The sequence below is a fragment of the Lithobates pipiens genome, unplaced genomic scaffold (genome assembly GCF_037356315.1).
Source record: "Lithobates pipiens isolate NorthernLeopardFrog02 unplaced genomic scaffold, aLitPip1_a1.2 Scaffold_23, whole genome shotgun sequence".
In the NCBI taxonomy this organism is placed as follows: domain Eukaryota; kingdom Metazoa; phylum Chordata; class Amphibia; order Anura; family Ranidae; genus Lithobates; species Lithobates pipiens.
In genome coordinates this window covers 23686678-23713302 of record NW_027507785.1, presented here as the reverse complement: position 1 = coordinate 23713302, position 26625 = coordinate 23686678, and the positions used below count along the sequence as shown (strand labels likewise).

Below are 26625 nucleotides of genomic sequence, written 5' to 3'. Positions count from 1 at the left end.
TCCCTGCCTTCTCTCTCCTACCTGAGTGAGTATACTAAGGCAAGGGGGACTCAGATGTAAGGGGTGCTCTGCAGACTCTGATGTAAGGGAGCTTTGGGAACCCTGATTTAAGGGGGAATGCTGGGAACTCTGATATAAGTGGGGGCTTTGGTGAGCAGACCCCCCCTTCTGTCTCCTACCTAAATATACTAAAGCGAGGGGGAATCAGATGTAAGGGGCGCTCTGCAGACTCTGATGTAAGGGGGGCCTTGGGCACCCTGATTTAAGGGGGGATGCTGGTAACTCTGATATAGGGGGGCTTTGGTGAACAGAATCCCATCAGAGTCCCTCTCTACAACAGAGTCCAGAACTTTCCCCCTTAAAAAAGAAAAAGAAAATACTGTGCGCCTCTAAAGTGTTTGGGTTTGGCTTGAAGAAAAGGTGGCAACCCTAGATCTACATAAAACTTCAGCTTCCCAGAGCTCTGGGTCTTCTGATTGCTTTGGCATTCCCTGAACATGCTCATGTATTTATTACATCATGTGTTTAGTTTCTATTGGCTGAGTTGTAACAGGTCAGTATTATTATTATTATTATTAATAATAATAATAATGATTTATAACAGTTTATGCAGCGCTTTACAATGCGAGTTTACAATTTACAATTACAGCTTTAAAGTGGACCACCAGCCTAAAGATGCCAGGGGCAATCTATAAACATCCTTATATACATGTTTAGCCTCATTATGACCTCCTAACACATATGTTTTGTGGTAAAAGGGTAGGCCTTAGCTCCCACGCGTAGCACACATCATGCACGCTAGGAGGTTGATGCTTATGTTCTGAGAGCACATAGACTGAGCTGTCAAAGAAAGCTCTCCGTTTGGGTTATACATTTACAATTCATTTTGTTCCAAATTCGTTTTTTCAACGGATTTTGACAAATTTGTGAATCCGGAAATATAAATGAATGAAAACCCGTTTAACAATTTTTTCCGAATATTCGTAAATTCGAATATTCAAAAGTTTGTAAATTAGAAAATTTGGAAAATCAAAAATTCCCGTCGCTGGATCAGATCAGCCATCGCTGGACCCCGGAGAGATGATCATACGTCGCTGGATAGCACCGCTGGAGTCTTTTTTTTTATTTTTTTTATTTTTAATAAAGGACTTTTTCAAAAGTGTGTTTGTCTTTTTTAACATTCTTTTACACTTTCTTTGTGAAATGGTAGGGGTACTCTTGTACCTCCTTACCATTTCAAAGAGGGCGTTGGGATCTGGGGGTCCCCTTGTTAAAGGGGCTTCCAGATTCTGATAAGTCCCCTGCCCGCAGACCCCCACAACCACCGGCCAGAGTTGTGGGGATGAGGCCCTTGTCCCCATCAACATGGGGACATGGTGCTTTAAGGGGTCACAGACCCCCAAAGCATCCTCCCAATGTTGAGGGCATGTGGCCTGGTACGGTTCGGGGGGGGGGTGCTCTCTCGTCCCCCCCTCTTTTCCTGCGGCCTGCCAGGTTGCGTGCTCAGATAAAGGGTCTGGTATGGATTTTTAGGGGGAACTCCACGCCATTTTTTTTAATTTGATGTGGAGTTCCCCTTAAAATTCATACCAGACCTGAAGGGTGTTGTATGGCTATTTAGGGGGAACCCCACATCATTTTTTTTTTTTGACACGGGGTTCCCCTTAATATCCAAACCAGACCTGAAGGGCCTGGTAATTGAATTTGGGGGAACCCAACGCTTTTTTAAAATTTTTTATCAATGACTTTCAATGAATGTTCTCTGTATTACGGGGAGCCGACAATTCATTATAGCCGCGAGTGATTTTAACCACTTACAGACCGGACCATTTTGCTGGTCAAAGACCAGACCACTTTTTGCGATTCGGCACTGCGTCGCTTTAACTGACAATTGCGCGGTCGTGCGACGTGGCTCCCAAACAAAATTGACGTCCTTTTTTTCCCACAAATAGAGCTTTCTTTTGGTGGCATTTGATCACCCCTGCGGTTTTTATTTTTTGCGCTATAAACAAAAATAGAGCGACAATTTTGAAAAAAACACATTATTTTTTACTTTTTGTTATAATAAATATCCCCCAAAAATATATATAAAAAAAAAATTTTCCCTCAGTTTAGGCCGATACATATTCTTCTACATATTTTTGGTAAAAAAAAATCGCAATAAGCGATTATTGATTGGTTTGCGCAAAAGTTATAGCGTTTACAAAATAGGGATAGTTTTATAGCATTTTTATTAATAATTTTTTATTATTTTTTTTTTTTACTAGTAATGGCGGCGATCAGCGATTTTTATTGTGACTGCGACATTGTGGGGGACCCTTTGGACATTTTTGACACATTTTTGGGACTGCTATAATAACTATAATAACTGCTATATAAATGCAGTGATTCCTGTGTAAATGACACTGGCAGTGAAAGGGTTAACCAGTGGGTGGCAGTGTAGGGGTTAAGTGTTCCTAGGGGTGTGTTACTAACTGTGGGGGGGCTGGGCTTTCATTTAGTGAACACTGATCTCTGCTCCAATCACATGGAGCAGAGATCAGCATCACTAGTTGCTAGGCAGAATGGAGAAATACTGTTTACACGGCATTTCCTCCATTCAGTCGTCCCGTGAGACGATCGCGGGTATGCCCGCGGCGATCGAGTCCACGGGTCCCGCGACCGGACTCACGGGGGTCCCGACCAGCGCGGGAGCGCGCCGCCGGCGGCGCGCTCCCGATGGCAGGGCGGCATTGAAGATTGGACGTACATGTACGCCAATATGCCTGCCCGTGCCATTCTGTCGACGTACATCGTATTGTGCTGGTCGGGAACTGGTTAAATGACTTTTTTTCCTGCAGAAAAGACACTTTGTGCAGGGACAGTTCTATGCAGGGGAAACATGCGTCCCTTCACAGGCATACTATAGACACCCCCCAGGTACGAAATTTAAAGGAATATTACACTTTTATTTTTTCATGTTAAGCATTATTAAAATCACTGCTCCTGAAAAAAAACTTCTGTTTTTAAAACTTTTTTTTGCATTGATACATGTCCCCTGGGGCAGGACCCAGGTCCCCAAACACTTTTTAGTACAATAACTTGCATATTAGCCTTTAAAATTAGCACTTTAGATTTCTCCCATAGACTTGTACAGGGTGTTCCGCGGCTTTTCGAATTTGCCGCGAACGCCCCAAATTGTTCACTGTTCGCCGAACAGGCAATGTTTGAGTCGAACATGAGTTTGACTCGAACTTGAAGCTCATCCCTAGTCTGGATGTAATAGTAGATTTATTTATTTATTTTTTATTTTAGACAAGCTATAGATACTTTGTATTTATTTTTAGTATTCTTTTCTTGTGTGGAGAAATGCTGCCACCTGCTGACAACTCTCTGATAATGCGGCTTCAATGTGAATTCTAAACTTTGATTTGTAAATGAACAAAATCGATTTGGCATGGCCAGTTTTGTACTGGAGAAGAGACATATGTCATCTCTTCTGCAACAAAAGCCCACTAATAAAATAAAAAAGGGCAAATTTTCTGTGGTGGAGGGATGATGTAGGCCAGGGGTCTCCAAACTTTCTAAACAGATGACATGTTTACTGTCCTTCAGACCTTATGGGGGCCGGAGTCCGGACTGTGGCCATTGGGAGTAGAAAAAGTCCTGGATTCAGTGGGAATAAACAAGGCCTCAAATTGGTGGTCAGTCAGATTAAATAAATTGCATAGTGCCTGTAGTCGGAAGGAGGAGGATTAGTTCTCCATCATTGGTGTCAGTGGGAGGAATAGTGTCCCATCATTGGTGTCAGTGAGAGGAATAGTGTCCCATCATTGGTATCAGTGGGAGGAATAGTGCCCCATCATTGGTGTCAATAGGAGCAATAATGCCCCATCATTGGTGTCAATAGGAGCAATAATGCCCCATCATTGGTGTCAATAGGAGCAATAATGCCCCATCATTGGTGTCAGTGGGAGGAATAGTGTCCCATCATTGGTGTCAGTGGGAGGAATAGTGCCCCATCATTGGTGTCAGTGGGAGGAATAGTGCCCCATCATTGGTGTCAGTAGGAGCAACAGTGCCCCATCATTGGTATCAGTGGGAGGAATAGTGCCCCATTCATTGGTGTCAATAGAAACAATAGTGCTTCATTCATTGGTATCAGTGGGAGGAATAGTGTCCCATTGTTGGTGTCAATGGGAGAAATAATGCCCCATCATTGGTGTCAGTGGGAGCAATAGTGCCCCATCATTGGTGTCAGTGGGAGGAATAGTGCCCCATCATTGATGTCAATAGGAGCAATAATGCCCCATCATTGGTGTCAATAGGAGCAATAATGCCCCATCATTCGTGTCAGTGGGAGGGATAGTGTCCCATTATTGGTGTCAGTGGGAGGAATAGTGCCCCATCATTGGTGTCAATAGGAGCAATAATGCCCCATCATTGGTGTCAATAGGAGCAATAATGCCCCATCATTGGTGTCAGTGGGAGGAATAGTGTCCCATTATTGGTGTCAATGGGAGAAATAATGCCCCATCAGTGGGAGGAATAGTGCCCCATTCATTGGTGTCAATGGGAACAATAGTGCCCCATCATTGGTATCAGTGGGAGGAATAGTGCCCCATCATTGGTGTCAGTGGGGGGAATAGTGCCTTGTAAGTGTGAGGGAATAGTGTCCGAGGGCCGGGTAAAGGCTAAGCAAAGGGCATTATTATAAAAATCACTGGTGTCGACACTTATGCCGCGTACATACGACCGGACTTTCAGTCAGAATAAACTCAGACGGTCTTTCCAACGGAGTTCCGACAACTTTTCGACCAAACGGGCTTGCCCACACACCAAAGTCCATTCGTTTTGAACGTGATGACGTACGATGGGACTAGGAAAGGAAGTTCAATAGCCAGTAGCCAATAGCTTCCCTTGCGTCGTGTTTGGTCCGTCGGATCAGCATACAGTCGAACAGTTTTCCCGATAGGAATTGATTCCGTCGGACAGATTTAAAAAATGTTCTATTTCTAGGTCCATCTGAATTTTTGAAGAAAAACGATCAGATTATCCCACACACGATCACCATATCCGACGGAATGATTCCGTCTGACCTTTTCTGCAATTATGTATCATTGTATCTGTCCCAAAGGCCTCTTTCACACAGGCAGCAGTCATTACTGCCACTCTGAAAAGTGATCCATGGTGGCTTTTTCAGAGGCAGTTTGCAAGTGTTTAGGAGGCCAAATTGTCACCTACTGAATGTCAGTTTTTTTATTATTATTTTTTTCAGTCAAAAGGAGGATCTTGCTCTGAAATAGTATGCACTGCAACCAAGAGGGCCTTTTAAATTGCCTAACCCCCCTTACCTCAAGGTTCCCATCAGAATCCCCCATTTACATCAGGGTCCCCATCATACCCCCCCTTACATGAAGACCTCCCATTTACATCATGTCCTTCATCAAAGCCCCCCCCCCCCCCCCCCCTTACCTCAGGGTTCCCATCAGAGACCTTCATTTACAGCAGGTCGTTATCAGAGTACCCTCTTACATCAGGGTCCCAAACAGAGTCCCCCATTACACTGTGGTCCCCATTAGAGTTCCCTTTACCATTGCAAGCCTTTCAAAGTGACTATCATTAGGGGGAGCTGTGAGACAGAGCAGTTCTGGATGCCACTGGTCATAGCTGTGGGCCAGATAAAATCATGTAGCGTGCCAGATGTGGCCCCCCGGACTGTAGTTTGGAGACCCTTGCCTTAGGGGAAGGCATGCTCTCTCTATTGGAGTATATTGGACCATGCTTTATGAGGGTTTTTTGCCTTTGTCTGGATCAGCGGAGGGTTTAGTGTTCTGGGATTTCTCAGGGGTTTAATATTTTTTTGTCTTTTGATGGAACATGATAGACATTTGTCTTTTTACCGCCCAACTAACAATGGAAGAACTTTTGCAAGCAGCACAAGGTCTTTGCTAACCTACTGCACCATCTTGAAAGCAAGAAAAATCTTTGTTACAAGTAAATCCGCCCATTTCTGGATTTCCATACTTCTGACCCCCACCATATACCTCTGTACATCAAAAATACACAGAACACCCCCAGCTCAAGCGTACCTTGGATTTGGGAGCCAGCCAGTAGATGAGGCAGAGGACAGGCATGGAAAGGAAGATGGTGCAAGCAATGAAGAGCTTCCAAATCATATTACTTCCCCTCCACCCGGATAGCTTTCCACTCCATATGGAGGACAGGACCTGCTGACAGATGGGATGTGCCACAAACTGGAAGAAGGGGACAGGAAAGGATTAGACAAATCACAGTGGAGATCAGTGAATAAACTGGAGAAAAATGAACATGCTGGAAATTGTGAAAGCCTGCGCATAACCAAAGCTGATTTACCCCAGTAACGTGCGTTGTTATCTATCAGTCCCCCCACCCATGAGTGATGTTTTATTTACAAATGGCATCTGCTGGGAACTCTATTGGTGAGATCCCTACACACTCTATGACTACACATCTGCTGTGCTAATAAACCCCATCATCCCTGCTATAAGTTCTGGGTCGGTACACCTGCTGTGCCCATTATGAGGGGTTCCCACCATCCCTGTGCTGGGTTCCTGGGTCGGTACACCTGCTGTGTCCTTTATGAGGGACTCCTACCATCCCTGTGCTGAGTTTCCAGGTTTGTACACCATCCCTGAGCTGATTTCCTGGGTCTGTACACCTGCTGTGCCCATTATGAGGGGTTCCCACCATCCTTGTGCTGGGTTCCTGGGTCGGTACACCTGCTGTGTCCATTATGAGGGGTTCTGGAGTCTGAACAATTGTTGCGCCCATTATGAGGAGTCCCCACCATCCCTGAGCTGAGTTCCCAGGTCTGTTCACCTGCTTTACCCATTATGAGGGGTTCCCACCATCCCTGGACAGAGTCCCCGGGCCTGTACACCTGTTGTGCCCATTATGAGGGGTTCCCACCATCCCTGTGCTGAGTTCCCAGGTCTGTATATTTGATGTAAAAAAAAAGATATATAAACTTGACACTTCAGTACTCACAAATCATGGAGGCACCTGCCATGGGAACCACAAGTATCAAGAGCACTCAGCAACCCAGACCAGAAAGGATAAATCGGTGCAGCCCTCCTCAGATCGGGGAAATCCAACACTGCACAAAACAAGAAACAAAGAGGGTGCAAACGTCTAGCGCATTATCTTTAGCACTTTATTAACCACTTAAGCCCCGGACCAATTTGCAGTCAAAGGACCAAGCCCCTTTTTGCGATTCGGCACTGTGTTGCTTTAACTGACAATTGCGCGGTCGTGTGACATGGCTCGCAAACAAAATTGGCGTCCTTTTTTCCCAACAAATAGAGCTTTCTTTTGGTGGTATTTGATCACCTCTGCGGTTTTTATTTTTTGCGCTATAAACAAAAATAGAGCGACAATTTTTTGCTATAATAAATACCCTCAAAAAATATATAAAAAAACTTTTTTTTCCTCAGTTTAGGCTGAAACGTATTCTTCTACATATTTTTTGTAAAAAAAAATCGCAATTAGCAATTATTGATTGGTTTGCGCAAAAGTTATAGCATTTACAAAATAGGGGATAGTTTTATAGCATTTTTATTAATATTTTTTTTTTACTAGTAATGGCGGCGATCAGCAATTTTTATTGTGACTGCGACATTATGGCAGACCCATCGGACATTTTTGACACATTTTTGGAACCATTGTCATTTATACAGCAATCAGTGCTATTTAAATGCACTCCTGTGTAAATTCCTGTGTAAATGACACTGGCAGTGAAGGAGTTAACCACTAGGGGGCAGTGTAGGTGTTATGTATGACGTTATGTGTTTTTTTTTATTGTAGGGGGGCGTGGCCTGGCATGTGATGTCACTGATCGTCCTTCCCTATAAAAGGGAACAGACAATCGGTGACAGCCACACAGGGAAGCACGGGGAGAGGTTTGTTTACACAGACCTCTCCTCGTTCTTCAGCTCCGTGATCCGATCGCGGGACACCAGTGGCGATTGGGTCCGCTGGTCCCGCGGCCACGGTCACGGAGCTCAGGACCGGGTCGGGAGCGCGCCAGCGGCGGCGTGCTCCCGACCCACGGCTGGGCACTTAAAAAGCAACGTACAGGTACGTGCTTGTGCCCAGCCATGCCATTCTGCCGACGTACATCGGCGTGAGGCGGTCCTTAAGTGGTTAAAGTGTTATAGAGCCAAGTAGACTGATACACTTCTGGGACAGACTTCATTTCATATCTCGTGGGAACGCTAACGAATGGTGTTTGCTGCATCCTCTGATCATTTCAATGCCTGATTTTAACTTACTTTTGTATGTATAACCTTTTATGTGCAATACATTTCCAGTCTGAACATACTTCACTATTGGTCCCCCCTTTTTTCTTCCTTTTTGGGTACCCGTTTTTGTATGGCGTATTTAACGTTAAAGGATCTTTTATCATCTCATCAGTGAACCTGCCATCCTGCAACATCCTCTGGATATCACTATAAGCCTATTTTGACTCCCAGACTGCAGAGCTGGGTGTCATTGTGATTTGGTGATTGGGGACACATGTGGGGGTGTCTGGGTACACCTGAACATTTTTCTGCAACATTTTCTCTGCACCTTCTGCACACCAGATGTGAAGCATTCCCTGCATTTTTTATTTGTGAAGCCCATTCACAGTTTTTATATGGACTTTATGTCTTTGTCATCACTTATTATGGGTTTTTGTTTGTGACCGCTGTATTTATATTTTACTACTATGTCCAGGTGTCTAGCACTTTGTGTATAACAGCTTCATTCATTTTTTTTATCACCCAATTTTTTCATACCATCAGCGCGAGTTTATATATCTAGATTATAGATTTTCCAAGTAGACTGATAGCATATCAAAAAGCACAGGATTCTGAAGTCTGCCATTGCTCTAAAGAAGGGGGGGGGGGGGGGGGGTAAGTTCACTGAAACGTGTAAGCTGGCATCATTATTCACTCTATTTTCAGAGAGTGGACCTCAGGATTCTGTGCTCTTTGATATTCTATCAGTCTACTTGGCTTGTGAGTATATTATGTTTTCTATCTATCATCCTTTAACCACTTGAGATCCGCGCTATAGCCAAATGACGGCTACAGCGCGGATCTCCTTTTCCGGGACTACGTCTATTGACGTCGTCCCGTGTACGAGCGGCCTGCGCGCCCCCTGAGGGGCGCGCACGGCGCGCTCTGTGATCGGCGAGTCCATGAGACTTGCCTGATCACCGATCCGTGCAAGGGGTCGATCCCGACCCCTTATCACGTGATCAGCTGTCAGCCAATGACAGCTGATCATGTGATATAATGGAGCCGGTAATCGGCTATTATTCCTCCTCGCGCTGTCAGCGCGAGGAGAAAAAAAAAAGCCGATCACGGCCAGCCCTGCTAGTGCCCACCTGCCCCCTGCCAGTGCCCACCTGCCCCCTGCAGTGCCACATGTATTAAAAGTAAGTGCCCCCCGTCAGTGCCACCCAGCAGTGCCCACAGTGCCACCCAGCAGTGCCACCCACAGTGCCACCCAGCAGTGCCCACAATCTGCCTCAAAGGTGCTGCACCCCAGTGCCACATATCCGTGCCCATCAGTGTCATCTACCAGTGCCCAGCAGTGCCGCCCATCAGTGCCCAGCAGTGCCACCTATCAGAGCCACCTATCAGTGCCACCTATCAGTGCCCATCAGTCCCATCTATCAGTGGTACCTATCAGTGCCCATCCGTGCCATCCATCCGTGCCATCTTATCTGTGCCCATCAGTGCCGCCTTATCTGTGCCCATCGGTGCCGCCTTATCTGTGCCTATTAGTGCCCACCAGTGCAGCCTATCAGTGCCCACCAATGCAGCCTATCAGTGCCCACCAATGCAGCCCATCAGTGCCCACCAGTGCAGCCTATCAGTGCCGCCTAATCAGCGCACTTCAATGAAGGAGAAAAATGACCCGTTTGCAAAATTTTATAGCAAACTATTAAAACATGATTTTTTTTTTTTTTGCATCTTTTTTTGTTTGTTTAGCAAAAAATAAAACTCCGAGCTGTAACTAAATACCACAAAAAGGAAGCTCTATTTGTGGGAAAAAAATGATAAAAATTTCATTTGGGTACAGTGTTGTATGCCCGCGCAATTGTCATTCAAAGTGCATCAGCGCTGAAAGCTGAAAATTGGTCTGGGACTGAGGGGGGTTTAAGTGCCCAGTAAGCAAGTGGTTAATAAAGTGCTAAAGATAATGCACTAGGTGTTTGCATCTCTGTTTCTTGTTTTCTGCACATTTGATGTGCCCATAATAAGATTCTACCATTCCTTCTGGGTTTTTTATTCTCTTTATATTATGTAGCAGGAGGAGCTGCAGCACACAAAAGTGGGTTGGAACATCTCTTGGGTTGCGGGAACACATATAGGGAATAGAGGTGAAGAGGAACCGAGCTCTGAATTACAGAAGATGTCAGCGTGTCCGTGTATGGAGCCAAGGACCAAACCAGCTGATCAGGCTCCTCTTATAATTCATACATCACTGGATTCACCCTTAAAAATGATTGTAGTCACATGAGCAGCTCTGGCCTCCTGGTAATGGCCAGTTATCTAAATCTACAGAAATAATCACAGGAGATGTTACCCTCTTCTGTTTGTGGTGTACAGCCAGCCGCAATCTGGACAGGTTGGGGATCCCTTCCTCGAAGGCCTGAATGTCCAACTCTTCCTCGTCGCTGTCGTCACCGCAGTCATTCAGCACCGCCGTTACTTCACTCTGGTTACGGCACATGCCCAACAGCTCCACTGCAAACTCCTGACTCAGGTCCTCCAGGGCCAGGTACTCTGGCTGCAAGAATCACAGAATTAGAAACATTTTAATTACAGAAATGCCAACAATTAACTTCTCTTATTTGCTCCCTTTTGGACTTTTAAAGAATATGTCAACCCAAAATATCATGTTCCTGATATGTGCCTTCTTCCCACTGACCCCCAATGTAAGGGGGATTCATCCCACTGACCCCCAATGTAAGGAGCATTCTTCCCACTGACCACCAATGTAAGGAACATTCTTCCCACTGATCACCAATGTAAGGAGCATTCTTCCCACTGATCCCCAATGTAAGGAACATTCTTCCCACTGATCACCAATGTAAGGAACATTCTTCCCACTGATCCCCAATGTAAGGAGCATTCTTCCCACTGATCCCCAATGTAAGGAACATTCTTCCCACTGATCACCAATGTAAGGAACATTCTTCCCACTGATCCCCAATGTAAGGAGCATTCTTCCCACTGATCCCCAATGTAAGGAACATTTTTCCCACTGATCACCAATGTAAGGGACATTCTTCCCACTGATCACCAATGTAAGGAGCATTCTTCCCACTGATCCCCAATGTAAGGGACATTCTTTCCACTGATCACCAATGTAAGGAGCATTCTTCCCACTGATCCCCAATGTAAGGAACATTCTTCCCACTGATCACCAATGTAAGGGACATTCTTCCCACTGATCACCAATGTAAGGAACATTCTTCCCACTGATCACCAATGTAAGGAACATTCTTCCCACTGATCCCCAATGTAAGGAACATTCTTCCCACTGATCACCAATGTAAGGAACATTCTTCCCACTGATCACCAATGTAAGGAACATTCTTCCCACTGATCACCAATGTAAGGAACATTCTTCTCACTGATCACCAATGTAAGGAACATTCTTCCCACTGATCACCAATGTAAGGGACATTCTTCCCACTGATCACCAATGTAAGGGACATTCTTCCCACTGATCACCAATGTAAGGAACATTCTTCCCACTGATCACCAATGTAAGGAACATTCTTCCCACTGATCACCAATGTAAGGGACATTCTTCCCACTGATCACCAATGTAAGGAACATTCTTCCCACTGATCACCAATGTAAGGAACATTCTTCCCACTGATCACCAATGTAAGGAACATTCTTCTCACTGATCACCAATGTAAGGAACATTCTTCCCACTGACCACCAATGTAAGGGACATTCTTCCCACTGATCACCAATGTAAGGGACATTCTTCCCACTGATCACCAATGTAAGGGACATTCTTCCCACTGATCACCAATGTAAGGGACATTCTTCTCACTGATCACCAATGTAAGGGACATTCTTCCCACTGATCCCCAATGTAAGGAACATTCTTCCCACTGATCACCAATGTAAGGAACATTCTTCCCACTGATCACCAATGTAAGGGACATTCTTCCCACTGATCACCAATGTAAGGAACATTCTTCCCACTGATCACCAATGTAAGGGACATTCTTCCCACTGATCACCAATGTAAGGGACATTCTTCCCACTGATCACCAATGTAAGGGACATTCTTCCCACTGATCACCAATGTAAGGAACATTCTTCTCACTGACCACCAATGTAAGGAACATTCTGCTCACTGACCACCAATGTAGGGAGCATTCTTTCCACTGACCACTAATATAAGAGGGATTCTTTTCTCTCCTAATATATAAGGGGGTCCTTCTCCACGGACCACAAATCTAAGCCCTTGTACACACGGTCGGAGAATCCGTCAGAATGTGTCCTATCGGACCGTGTCGTCGGCTAATCCGACTGTGTGTGTGGTATGCATCGGACTGATTCCATCGGAATATCCGTCGGACCCAACTTTCCAACATGTTGGAAATATTTCCCGACCAACTGGTTCGATCGGACATACTCCGATCATGTGTAGAGAATTTTGATCGGACCAAGTGCCACGCATGCTCAGATCAAATTCCTACATCAAAGCTATTGGCTACTAGCCTGAACGTAGTCCCATCGTAACGAAATTACGTCATCACGTTCTGAATGATCGGATTTTTCGACAACTTAGTCCGACCGTGTGTATGCAACAGTTTCGGACAAGATCCGACGAACAAAATCCGACGGATTTGGTTGTCGAAATCTCTGACCGTGTGTACAGGGGCTAAGGAAGCTCCTCACTGATGTTAAGAGGGTTCTTCACTAACCAACAATGAAAAGTGGTTTATTTCCAGGGACCAGAAATGTGAAGGAACTCTGCCATTTTTTACTGTCTACATTTATTTGCTGTGTATTATATGGTTTGTTTCATTATTACTGAAAATCATTTGCTTTATAGAGCAGTTCTGGGCATTAAATATTTTAGGTATGCCACATTCCTTTTGATTAAATTTATTCTTATATCTCAGCTTAGTGTTCATGCCAATGTATCCTGAGCTATAGGATCTACAGTATCTCACAAAAGTGAGTACACCGCTCACATTGTTTGTAAATACTTTATTATATCTTTTCATGTGACAACACTGAAGAAATTACACTTTACTACAATGTAAAGTAGTGAGTGTACAGCTCGTATAACAGTGTAAATTTGTTGTTCCCTCAAAATAACTCAACGCACAGCCATTAATGTCTTAGCCCTTGTACACACGGTCGGACACTCTGGCGGAAAATGTCCGATCGGACCGTGTTGTCAGATAATCCGACTGTGTGTGGGCTCCATCGGACTGTTTCCGTCTGAATATCCGACGGACAAAGTTTTAGGGCTGGGCTATAAAACCTTCCGACAACATGATCCGATTGGACCTTGTCCGATCATGTGTAGAGAATTCCGATCGGACAAAGTGCCACGCATGCTCGGATCAAATTCCTAGACCAAAGCTATTGGCTACTAGCCTGAACGTAGTCCTGTCGTAACGAAATAACGTAATCACGTTAGGTACGATCGGATTTACCGTCAACTTTGTCCGACCGTGTGTATGCAACACAAGTTTCGGACAAGATCCATCAGACAAAATCTGACGGATTTTGTTGTCGGAATGTCCGACCGTGTGTACAAGGGCTAAGAAGTAGTAATGGCACTCCAGGCATGTTAGTGTCTCAGATGAACATCCACCCCACTCACAGCTTCAGGTGCAGGCTCTGCAATCGTGTAGACAAATAAAGAAACCAGCTGAACAGATGCACTCCGAATACTCACCTTTTATTCATGGCAAAACAGTGTTAAAAAAAAATCAAAACTGTCACATCATGGTTGTAGTAGGTACAGAAGAAAAGGTTAACGCGTTTCACATCACATTAGATGCTTAATCATAGCTAGTAACCATAATCAGACTAGAAATATATATATATATATATATATATATATATATATATATATATATATATAGTGAGATAGTGAACGAGTATCTTACAGCTGAACAAATCCCAATAGGACTGAGAATAAAAAAAATAAAAAAATTCCCAATGTTTGACTTATGTAATGAAGAGTTGAAAAAGGAGTGGACAAACACATTGTCAGCATATTCATTCCAATTGATGAAAATCATTGTTAAACCAAAGAAGATAGATTTTGATTGTATCCAAGGTGAAATGTCCATCATTCAAAATGAGTTATCTGCACAGAAAGATCATGCCATTTTTTTTTAATTAGACGGACAACTCAGCAAAAGATTGGACAAATCGGAGAAGGGAGTCATAGCCACTAAGAAAGAAAAAGTTATCATAGATCGAATCGATTATGAGAACAATAAGTGTGTATACATGGAAAAAAATATTTTTTTTTCCAGCCAAGTTTCAACCAGAGAACATGTAAGGAGATCAGGAGAGTGAAGCAGCATATGACACCATTGCAGGCACGGCTTCCGACTCCTCTCCGGACACAAGAAGATTTGCCAACGCCCCTGGCAACAAAGATACCCAGCATTTAAACTCGGGAACGCTAAGGACCAACAAAAAGAAAAAAAATCCAGAAAATGAGGAGGGGAGGGAGGAAACATAAGAGAAACAAATGGAAGTCGCTACCAGTTACGGGAGCGGCCGCAGCACTAACTATCAATGTTATCAACATATCCCAAAGATCATTATCCCCGTCTGAAGAGACACTCTTGTCCAGAGGTTTGAACTTCTGCCCTATGAACCACTTTGATTTATTTGGTCCAATATTGGATGTAAACTAATTTTCAAGAGCTTTGACTTTGAGGAAGCATGATTGTGGAGTATCAGATGACACAACAGATCGCACCACTAGAACAACATCAACTACATTGGGCGAGTCAGCTCCCTTTCCTCAATCTTTTTCTGATGTATGTGCTCTTTATGATCTTGAGGATCTAGCCCTTGAATCTAATCCTCTCCCCACTGACCCTCATTCTAAACCTTTAGCTGTATTGTTTAAATTAAAAATGGATTTTTATCCTATAGGTTCAAGGGGAAAGAATATGGATTTATTCCAGAAATTGGTTGAGGGGGGCCTGACACACCTAGCACATACTCATACATCGAATAAAGGACTTGATAACCTTACATCTGAAGAGAGGGAGTCATTGAAAAGTCTGAATAATGACACTACCATTGTCATTAGAAATGCAGATAAGGGAGGTTCGGTAGTGGTCCTTGATTCTACTACATATAAAAATGAGGCAGCTATCTGACACCAATACATACTGTAGACTCAAAGTTGACCCTACATTACCTTATAAAAAGGAGCTTTCAAATCTTTGGGATAGAGCAGTTTCAGCAGGTATTTTTTTCTATAAAAGAGAAAGAAATGTTCACTCCAGATTTCCCAGTTATGCCTGTATTTCATCACCTACCCAAGGTACATAAAGGGTTAAGTCCTTTTACAGGCAGACCCATTGTAGCTGAGATAGGGTCCCAAAATGAACACTTAAGCCATTGGGTAGACCAGCAGCTACAGCCTTTAGTTGTTGAGCTACCGGGCTTTCTCAAAGACACCACTCACCTTTTATCCCAGCTAAAGGATTTTGTGTGGAAGGAGGACTATAGATGGATTACTTGTGACGTATCCAGTCTCTACTCCTCCATTCCACATGCTCTAGCTTTACAAGCAGCTTCCTTTTTTCTCAAGAGGTTGGGCCAATTCTCTCTTGTCCTCCGGGAATTCATTCTTACGAGTTTAGAGTTCCTTTTAACAATTTTTTTTTTGATGTTCGACAGGGACTTATATTTCCAGATGTGCAGAGCTTCTATGGGAGCTAAGTTCTCACCATCCTTTGCCAATTTATACATGGGATGGTGGGAAAGGTCCCGCATTTTTGGGTGCCGACAGTCCCTGCCGAGCAGACACTGTGCTATACTGTCGCTATATAGACGACCTGTTGTTTATTGCCTCTGGGGAACATTTTACTTTGGAGACATGGCTGGACTTCATGAATGACAACCAGATTAATCTCTGGTTTATGGGCCACAGTGATTCCTCATCGATTGAATTATTGGATGTTCTGCTTACGGCCGATGGAGATCGAATATCGTCCAGTCTATATAGGAAGCCCTGTGCAAGGAACACTCTCCTTAGCCCTTGTACACACGGTCGGAGATTCCGACGGAATGTTTCCTATCGGACCGTTTTGTCGTATATTCCGACTGTGTGTGGTCACCATCGGACTGTTTCCGTCGGAATATCCGACGGACCAAGTTTTCCAACTTGCCGGTAAAATTTTCAGACAAAATGCTCCTATCGGACATACTTCGATCATGTGTAGCCTACTCCGACGGACAAAGTGCCACGCATGCTCAGATCAAATTCCTAGACCAAAGCTATTGGCTACTAGCCTGAACGTAGTCCCGTCATAACGAAATAACGTCATCACGTTATGTACAATCGGATTTTCTGACAACTTAGTCCAACCGTGTGTATGCAACATCACTTCCGGACCTCTTCCGGAATTAATCCGTCAAAATTACTCCGACGGATTTGGTTGTCGGAATCTCTGACCGCGTGTACAAGGGCTAAGAGGTGACTCTAATCACCCGGGTCATACTATTATGAGCATACCAGTTGGGCAGTTTTGTAGACTAAAACATTTATGTAGTAAAGAATTAGATTTTAAAAGGGAGGCCATTCTTACGACCTCCAGATTGAAAGAAAGAGGCTATCCCAGCTCCATTATCAACAGGACCCTAGAAAAAGACCATTCTACCAACGTAGCCAGACATTGGGTCCAACATCATAAGAGCCCTTTCACACCGAGCAGCGGGGGGCTTCGGCAGTAAAGTGGCGCTATTTTTAGCATCACTTTACCGTCGTTTTAGCGGCGCTATTCGGCCGCCAGCGGGGGGGGGGGGGTTAAAAAACCCCCATGAAAAGGGGTTAAATCTGCCCGCAAAACGTTGCCGGTATCGCAGTGCTGCCCCATTGATTTCAATGGGGAGCAGCGGTGGAGGAGTGGTGTGTTCACTGCTCCAAAGAAGCTGCTGGCAGGACTTTTTGTGACACCCTGCCAGCGCACCGCTCCAGTGTAAAAGTCTCCGGACTTTCACACTGGAGTGCATGGAGCAGCTTTTTTCAGGCGCTATACAGGCGCTATTTTTAGCGCTGTCGCGCCTGAAAAATGCTGGCAGTGTGAAAGGGGTCTAATAAGAACACATCCAGCCTTGTCATTCAGGGCATGGACAAAATAAGTACGCTCATCAGAGGTGGTGATAACTTTGGCATTTTGTGTAGAAAGGAAGTTTACAGGATATTTACTTTTACACACACACACAAGAAAACCAGCTGGCTTACATTTTGATTGGGACATTTCTTATGAATAGTTTAATTGAAGTGGATTGGATTGATATTAATGCCCTATTCAGATTTAAATTTTTATATTTCATGTGCTGCAATACTGCATTGACACACATGGGTGGCTGTGTTTTTCCATACCGCTGTTACTCATGTGCATCATATGTGAATATTATTTAGTGCAGGATATCTATGTATATCTTGTGTATATCGCATATACATTAACACGTGTAACTGTATAGTCTCAAACATGGCTTGAATATCTGTTAAGATTCTCATATCTTTTTCATGTGATATATATCGCGTTGACATGCATGGACAGCTGTGTTTTTCTATATTGCTGTTGTCCATGCATGTCATATGTGTGGGTTTGCGGTGGGATATCTATGTGTATTTTGTGTTATGCTGTATATAAATTGACATGTGTGTCTGCATGGCTTTCAAGCAGCGCCTGTATGCCTTTTGGCCTAGTCACGTGACATTGACTGTATTTACTTCTCACCCTTTTGTCTTTTGTTTGTTAGCATTCTTTTCTTTTGTAAATGTTTCTTTATTATGGGGTCTTTCTCTTTACCACAGACATACCAGACGGGAGAACGATCACATGTTTTTGTGATATTACATATCATTCTATTTAATTGTTAATGAAATATGTTTGACACAAATGTGTCTGATATATTAATGATCATTACGTGAACTTTCATAAACATGTAAAATATAATAATGAACTTAGGCTCCATACACACTAAAGCTCAAAAAAGCTTTTTCTGGACACCAGATTGCTGGCAGAAAACGCTGGTTGAAAAATGTGCTTTTAACAGCGTTTTGTACTAGCGTTTATGAGCATTTATTAGCGTTAGCGTTTATGGGCGTTTTCAATAAAAATACACAGAGGACACTCCAAAAATCCCACAGTGCATTCCAAACTCCCACAGTGCATTGAAAAAATAGAATGCCGAACGCTAATTAATGCGTGTTTATGAGCGTTTATAAGCGTTTGACGTTTTTGGGCGGTGAAAAACGGCACTTTGAACGCGAATTTCTGGCGTTCAGAAAAAAGCCTATAAACTCCACTGCTCATTAATGCTAAAAAAAAGTCCATGTGTGCATGGACACATAGGCTAACATAGAGTGGAGTCTATGGGCTTTTAAAAGAAACGCCCAAATGCCAATAAACTGCAGTTTATGAGCTCCAGTGTGCATGGAGCCTTAGGCCGCGTACACACGGGCGGACTGTTCGCCCAACTTTGTCCGCTGAACAGTGTTTGGGCGGACAGTCCGCTCGTGTGTGGGCTTTCAGCGGACAGTTTCAGCGGACAGTTGGACGGACAAGGTTTTTCGGAATTTCCGAAAAACTGTCCGCTGAAACCTTGTTTCAGCGAACAGCCCGCTCGTGTGTAGGCTTGTTCGTCAAACAAAGTTGCGCGCATGCTCAGAAAGGATTTTCACGCCGAAAGCTATAATGCAGTGTATAGGACGTCGTATTTTTCGTCCCGTCGTACGTGCCGTTCACGTCATCGCGCACGGTTTCAGCAAACTGTTCGTCCGTCGTGTGTGGCCATGTCCGTCCATGCTAAGTTTGAGCGGACTGTTTGCCGAAACTGTTGGACGGACAAAGTTGGGCGAACAATCCGCGCGTGTGTACGCGGCCTTAGGGTTATCTGTAATGATCGCCTCTCTCCGTCACTCTCTGTGGCATGTTTGATTGCACTCAGCTTTGCAGATACATTTAAATGCATTGTCCAGTGCTTTGTTATGTTTTTATGTTGAATATTGTATATGTTGTACATTGAGTCTATACTAGAACATTTTACAGCAATGTCATCTGCTAAGGGATAGCACGCTAGTACAGTTGATCAGTTCTATTGGCCTGATTAAACAAATTTATTATCATTATTATGTCATATTTTCAGAGTTTGATACTCTGGTTTTCTCTGTTTTTATGTGCTGTCCATTTCTCTGCATACTAGGTTTCCATTTTAGCCTGATTAGATATGGGAGGAGTTTTGGGCAGTGTTTGTTTCCTCAATTGGTTTTATCTCACTATATATATATATTTCTAGTCTGATTATGGTTACTAGCTATGATTAAGCATCTAATATGATGTGAAACACGTTAGCCCTGTACCAACTTCAACCATGATGTGCCAGTTTTGGATTTTTTAACACTGTTTTGCCATAAATAAAAGGTGTGTATTGAGAGAGCGGCCGTTCAGCTGCTTTCTTTGATTGTCTACATTATTGTCTAAACCACTGGCAACAAAAGTACACCCCTAAGTGTAAATGTCCAAATTGGGCCCAAAGATTCAATATTTTATGTGGCCACCATTATTTTCCAGCACTGCCTTAACCCTCTTGGGCATGGAGTTCACCAGAGCTTCACAGGTCGCCACTGGAATCCTCTTCCCCTCCTCCATGATGACATCACAGAGCTGGTGGATGTTGGAGACCTTGCGCTCCTCCACCTTCCGTTTGAGGATGCCCCACAGATGCTCAATAGGGTTTAGGTCTGGAGACATGCTTGGCCAGTCCATCACCTTTACCCTCAGCTTCTTTAGAAAGGCAGTGGTCGCCTTGGAGGTGTTTTTGGGGTCATTATCATGTTGGAATACTGCCCGGAGGCCCAGTCTCTGAAGGGAGGGGATCATGCTCTGCTGTATGTGACAGAACATGTTGGCATTCATGGTTCCTTCAATGAACTGTAGCTCCCCAGTGGCGGCAGCACTCATGCAGCCCCAGACCATGACACTCCCACCACCATGCTTGACAATAGGCAATCTTCTTCATCTTTATGTATAGTACCAATTATTTATTTTTTTTCAGATCCTCAGAGAGTTCTTTGCCATGAGGTGCCATGTTGAACTTCCAGTGACCAGTATGAGGGAGTGAGAGCGATAACACCAAATTTAACACACCTGCTCCCCATTCACATCTGGGACCTTGTAACACTAACGCGTCACAGGGAGGGAAAATGGTTAATTGGGCCCAATCTGGACATTTTCACTTAGGGGTGTACTCACTTTTGTTGCCAAAGGTTTAGACATTAATGGTTGTGTGTGGAGTTATTTTGAGGGGACAGCAAATTTACACTGTTATACAAGCTGTACACTCACTACTTTACATTGTAGCAAAGTGTAATTTATTCAGTGTTGTCACATGAAAAGATATAATAAAATACTTACAAAAATGTTAGGGGTGTACTAACTTTTGTGAGATACTGTGTATATATCTGTGTTTTGACCCTCTTCCAACAATCCCATAGCTTGCTCTCACAACAGAAAATTACGGTAAATATCCAAAGACAATTTTCCAGTTTCCTTGCCCTCTTTACATCAGCTTACTAAGGGATATAAGAAAATAACATGGGAAACCTAGAAGAGCAGAACATTATATAAAAAGGCAGCACTTTATGCCAGGCAATAACAAGGCCCATGCACCTTCTAATTCATTTACTACCAACAAAGAAGACCATCTACCCAGGAGAGGTTGAATCTGAGAGGGGGTAGCAGCACTCTTCCATTTGGGTATTAGGAGGGCAGGAGAAGAATGAATCCTAGGTGAGGAGTTTAACAACTTGCCCTTCATGACCAGGCCATTTTTTTTGCAATACGGCACTGTGTTACTTTAACTGACAGTTGCACGGTCATGCGACAATGTACCCAAATAAAATAAAAGTTATTTTTTCCAACACATAGAGCTTTCTTCTTCTGGTGGTATTTGATCACCTCTACATTTTTATTTTTTTGCGCTATTAACAAAAAAATACTGACAATTTTGAAAAAAACAAAACAAAACTCCGACGGAGACTCTTTACCACGTGATCAGCCGTGTCCAATCACGGCTGATCACAGTGTAAATGGGAAGAGCCGGTGATCGGCTTTCCCTCACTCGCGTCTGTCAGACGCGAGTAGAGGAGAGCAGATCGGCTGCTCCTCTGACAGGGTGGGTCTGTGCTGATCGATTATCAGCACAGCCCCCCCCCCCCCCGAGGATGCCCACACTGGACCACCAGGGACGACACCAGACCACCAGGGAAAAGGTAATCCTCCCTAGACCACCAGGGATGCCAGTCAGCACAATGGATGCCAATCAGTGCCCATAATGGATGCCAATCAGTGCCCACAATGGGCATCACTGATTGGCATGCATTATTGTTTGGCACTGATTGACATCCATTACTATAGTATAACACCAATGCCGCCTATGAGTGCCCACCTGTGCCACCTATCAGTGCCCACCTGTGCCGCCTATCAGTGCCCACCCGTGCCCATCTGTGCCGCCTATCCATGCCCATCTGTGCCGCCTATCCATGCCCATCTGTGCCGCCCATCTGTGCCGCCCATCCATGCCAATCCGTGCCAGCTATCAGTGCCAATTTGTGCCACCTATCAGTGTCCGCCCGTGTCGCCCATCCCTGTCGCCCATCCGTGTCGCCCATCAGTGCCACATATCAGTGTCCATCAATGCCACCTCATCAGTGCCACTACATTGGTGCCACATTGGTGCCCATCAGTGCCGCCTTATCAGTGCCCATCAGTGTAGCCCCATCAGTGAAGGAGAAAACGTACTTATTTACAAAGTTTTGAAACTGAAACAAAAAAAACATTATTTTTTTCAAAATTTTCGGTATTTTTTTATTTGTAGCGCAAAAAATAAAAACCGTAGAGTTGATCAAATACCACCAGAAGAAAGCTCTATTTGTGGGAAAAAAATTATAAAAATTTCATTTGGGTACAGTGTAGCATGACCGCGCAATTGTCATACAAAGTGCGACAGCGCTGAAAGCTCAAAATTGGTCTGGGCAGGAAGGTGTTTAAGTGCCCTGTATTGAAGTGGTTAAATTTGTCTTTTATTTTTATTTTTACTAGTAATAGTGGCGATCAATGACTCAATATTGCAGCAGACATTCTGACACTAACTGACACTTTTTGGGGACCAGTGACACTAATACACTGATCATTGCTAAAAAAAAAATATACACTGTCCTAATGATACTGGCTGGAAGGGTTTAACATTAGGGGCAATCAAAGGGTTAACCATGTGCCTAACCAGTGTTTATGTATACTGTGTGAGGTGCTTTAACTAGGGGAGAGATGGAATTTATTCCCTGCTTTGCAGGGACACAAATTCCATGCCTGCCTTACTGTCAGAGAGGAGATCTGCCTGGTTTTACATCTGCCTTACAATAGGCAGGTGGCGGAGGACATCGAGTAACCATATATCCACCTATCGGCTTCCGTTAAGTGTAATTATAGCAGAAGTGAACCGCTGGCGGCATGCGCACTTGCCCCCTACCTGGAAGTGTCAGTTCACATATGTATACATGATCTGGCGCACAGGTGCCGCCCTGTAGCAGTAAAACTGAAGTGGGCTAGTTAGGCGTCCTAGGCGGTTGAGTTGACCTGTAGCAGGCTGACATTAAGAGGGGCAGGAGAAACCTTTCTTTTCAAACCTTTAATTGCTGGAGTACCTGGTCAATAAAGCTAAAACATCTGTAGAGCAGAGCTGACTATTGGGGGTTTAAAGAGTGTCAAATGAAAAGTGTGTGTTGGGGAAGGGTGACCAAATTTATTGCATGCTCAACATTCCAAAAAGTCCCACCACTCCAATATCCACTGTTCCCCTCAGCGGGAGACAGTAGGGTGTTGGCTATAGGAGGTCATTCATGCTTTGTACAAATTCTATACACAATAATAACTCCAATGACGTCAGTTTTGTTCATTAACCTTGGACACATTTACCCTCCTGCCCCTCTATGACACGTCTCACCAGGAGAATGAAAAACGTCAGCAGGGCTGGTTGCTTGGTGGCGACTGGTGCCATACAGTATCTGTGTCAATAAAGTTTTATAAATGGAAATGATATCATTGTAGTGTGGCTTTCTTGTACTCTGCATTCTCAGCTTTGTTGTGCTGAGTATGTGACTATATCTCATCGGAGATTAGAGTGCTTGCATTTGTCAGCATGTTCATAAAGTATGGGGAAGTTGACCCCCCCCCCCCCCCGATACATTACAATGCTATTTGCAACATTTAAAACTCCTCATTGCCAAAACTCAAGCAATGATATACATGTGAGAGGGGTGGACAGAAAAATACAGTTAGCCTAGGTGAGCAATAACAACCCTAGAATACTGACTTGAACATGGCGGATATTGCTTGCAAGTGCCACTGCATATCCATACAGCTATCCCCTACATTGGCATTCTTAGCAGACCCACACATAAAACAGTATTACTGAATCAGACCTTAAATTCCGGTTCTTTCCTGGAAAGGCGCTTGAGCTCCCGGCTCAGCTTGAAGGCCCTCAACATGGAATCTTCACTGGCAATGGACAGATAGGCCCTGCTGGCTAATCCTTTGTATGTGTTGATGCGAGACAGCGAAAATTTCAGCAAGTCATACTTTCGTCCATTACCGCACTCCATGCACGCACAAGAGATCTTGTGTGGAGTTGTGATAATATGGCCTTTCTTCATCAACATTTCCACAATCTCATAGAGGTCCTTCTCACAGGCCAGGGTTAGCGGGGTCACCCCAGGAGCAAAGCGGGAGTTGTCAATAGAGTTGTCAAAGAAAGCCAGGGAGAATGACTTTATGTCCATTTTGATCCCTTTTTCCTGGTCCAGGCGGTCCAGCAGCATTTTAACCACGTGTGGTTGGTTGGTGTCAACGGCCACCAGCAGGGCTTCATGGATCTGTCTGAAGTCAAACTTTACACAGTGCAGCAGGGTCTTCATGATCTCCTCATTCCCCGTCCGGATGGCAAGATTGAGAGCTTCCCGCCATGACCGGTCCTCACTGTCGTCCAGTTGCCGCAGGATCCCATCACTAACCTGTAAGAGCTGCTGGACTTGGATGAGGTTACCATCATGAATGGCATTGATGAGGGACACTGGAAACTTGAGCTTCTTGTTGACAATCTCCCTCCAGTTGGCGGGCTGGGGAAATAAGGGTACAGAATGTGTTAATGACCAGTCATAGACAGACAATATGTTGAGGTTGGCCATATGCCCTACATAGTTAGTCAGGTAAAAGACACTAGTCCATCTAGATCAACCAAGGAAAAAAAATACATACAATCCCATACCCACAGTTGATCCAGAGGAAGGGGAAAAAACCCAGGAAAGCATGATCCAATTTGCTCCCTAGAGCCAATGCGATGACCGCTGGGCACCCGTGATTGCTTGTAACAGAGCGAGAACCGCGGGATCTGTGTGTGTAAACACACAAATCTGGCTTCTGTCAGGGGAGAGCAGACAGATCATGTGTTCATGCTAAGTATGAACACCAATCAGTCCTCTTCCCCTAGTCATTCCCATCCCCCCACAGTCAAAAAACACCTAGGGAACACAGTTAACCCCTTGACCGCCCCTCTAGTGTTAACCCCTTCCCTGCCAGTGACATTTATACAGTAATCAGTGCATTTTTATAGCTGTATAAATGTCAATGATGCCAAAAATGTGTCAAAAGTGTCTGATTTGTCCGCCGCAATATCGCAGTACCACTAAAAATTGCATATTGCTGCCATTACTAGTAAAAAAAAAAAATAATAATAATAATAAAAATGCCATAAATCGATCACCTATTTTGTAGATGCTATAACTTTTGTGCAAACCAATCAATATACGCTTATTTTATTTCTTACCAAAAATATGTAGAAGAATACATATCGGCCTAAACTGAGGACATATTTTTTTTTAAAATTGGGATATTTTGTTATAGCAAAAAGTAAAAGCTATTGTGTTTTTTTCAAAATTGTCGCTCTTCTTTTGTTTATAGCGTAAAAAATAAAAAACTCAGAGGTGATCAAATACCACCAAAAGAAAGCTCTATTTGTGGGGGGGGGGACATACATTTTCTTTGGGTACAGTGTCGCACAACTGCACAATTGTCAGTTAAAGAGACACAGTGGCGTATTGCAAAAAATGGCGTGGTCAGGAAGGGGGTGAATTCCTCCAGGGCTGAAGTGGTTAAAGAAAGCTACTGAGCTAGCCAGCCCTTGAGGGAGTCTTTTCCACATTTTCACAGCTCTTACTGTGAAGAAACCTTTCTGTATGCATAGCATACTAGCTCATTATGAATAACTTAACTGAGAACGAATCCCCCGAAGCAGTCCTCCTCATGTCTGCCGCTGCCATTGATCCCAGAGTGACTTCCGGGTCTCCCTGCTCCGGCGCTGTGATTCGCCGGAGCAGCGATGACGTCACTCCCATGCATGCGCACGGGAGCCGACACTCGCGGCATATCGCCGCGATCTGTGGCCTGCCCAGTGCGCCTGCGCGCCGCTGTCTACGGCACATGCGCCATAGACAGCGGTGGCTGTCTTTTTGTAAATATCTCCTAAACCGTATAGGTTTAGGAGATATTTCTTGGACCTACAGGTAAGCCTTAATCTAGGCTTACCTGTAGGTCAAAGTGGTTTGTAAGGGTTTACAACCACTTTAAAGTGATACTAAATGTTCGTTTTTGTATTTTCTATTATGTTCCTTTAAGGTAGTGTACTGTTGGGTTCATTTACCTTTTCCTTTGTTTTGCTTTTTAAATGCTTTTTTTCTGTGTGTGGATTTTAACCTTTCTGTTCCTCCTCTAGAAGCTTGCCCCCATCATCCGAGCCGTTCTGGCTGCGGGTTAGTCAGCATGCTCGCCCCCTCCTTTGGGACTATATCCCTGCAGGGAGACGCTGTGTGCGTTCACAGGCACAGGAGGCAGGGGAGCCGCAGGCGTGTCCAAGACACTGTAGCTCCACCTCCCGTGCCTTGCTATTGTAATCTGAATGACCCCTTTTTTTGCTGAAGTGGAAGTGTGGCTCAGGCTCGTCGTCACACAGTGAAAAAGCGGCACTGCACATGCGTGATGACGCTAAGCGTCAAGAGAATTGTAGTTCCTTTGAAGCTGTGACATTGCTGCAGGGAGCACGCTCAAAAACCTGGAAGCTGAGGAGAACATACAGGAGCAGGAGAGAGAGACTAACATGGGGGTAACATGGATATAGCCTTGGGAAGCCTTTGAACAATTTTTTTGGATACTGTGACTTAGGAAGTGCTAAGTAGGAGATCGGTGTGGATATCCTGTTCTGCTGGAGTGGTTGGAGGAGCCAGTCAGAGGGCCTATCGGCGAAT

The 26625-nt window shown here is 44.3% G+C and overlaps 1 protein-coding gene across 1 annotated transcript in view; it reads right to left on the bottom strand.

Moving 5' to 3' along the window:
• The window catches only part of LOC143927334 (short transient receptor potential channel 2-like), a 125785-nt gene that overhangs the window by 82136 nt on the left and 17024 nt on the right, over positions 1-26625 (bottom strand). The window contains exons 2-4 of the mRNA XM_077451339.1: positions 23752-24444; positions 10600-10803; positions 6072-6236 (exon numbers count right to left, since the gene is read on the bottom strand). Coding sequence (XP_077307465.1) covers positions 6072-6236; positions 10600-10803; positions 23752-24444 — 1062 coding nt within the window. The remainder of the gene's footprint in view (positions 1-6071; positions 6237-10599; positions 10804-23751; positions 24445-26625) is intronic.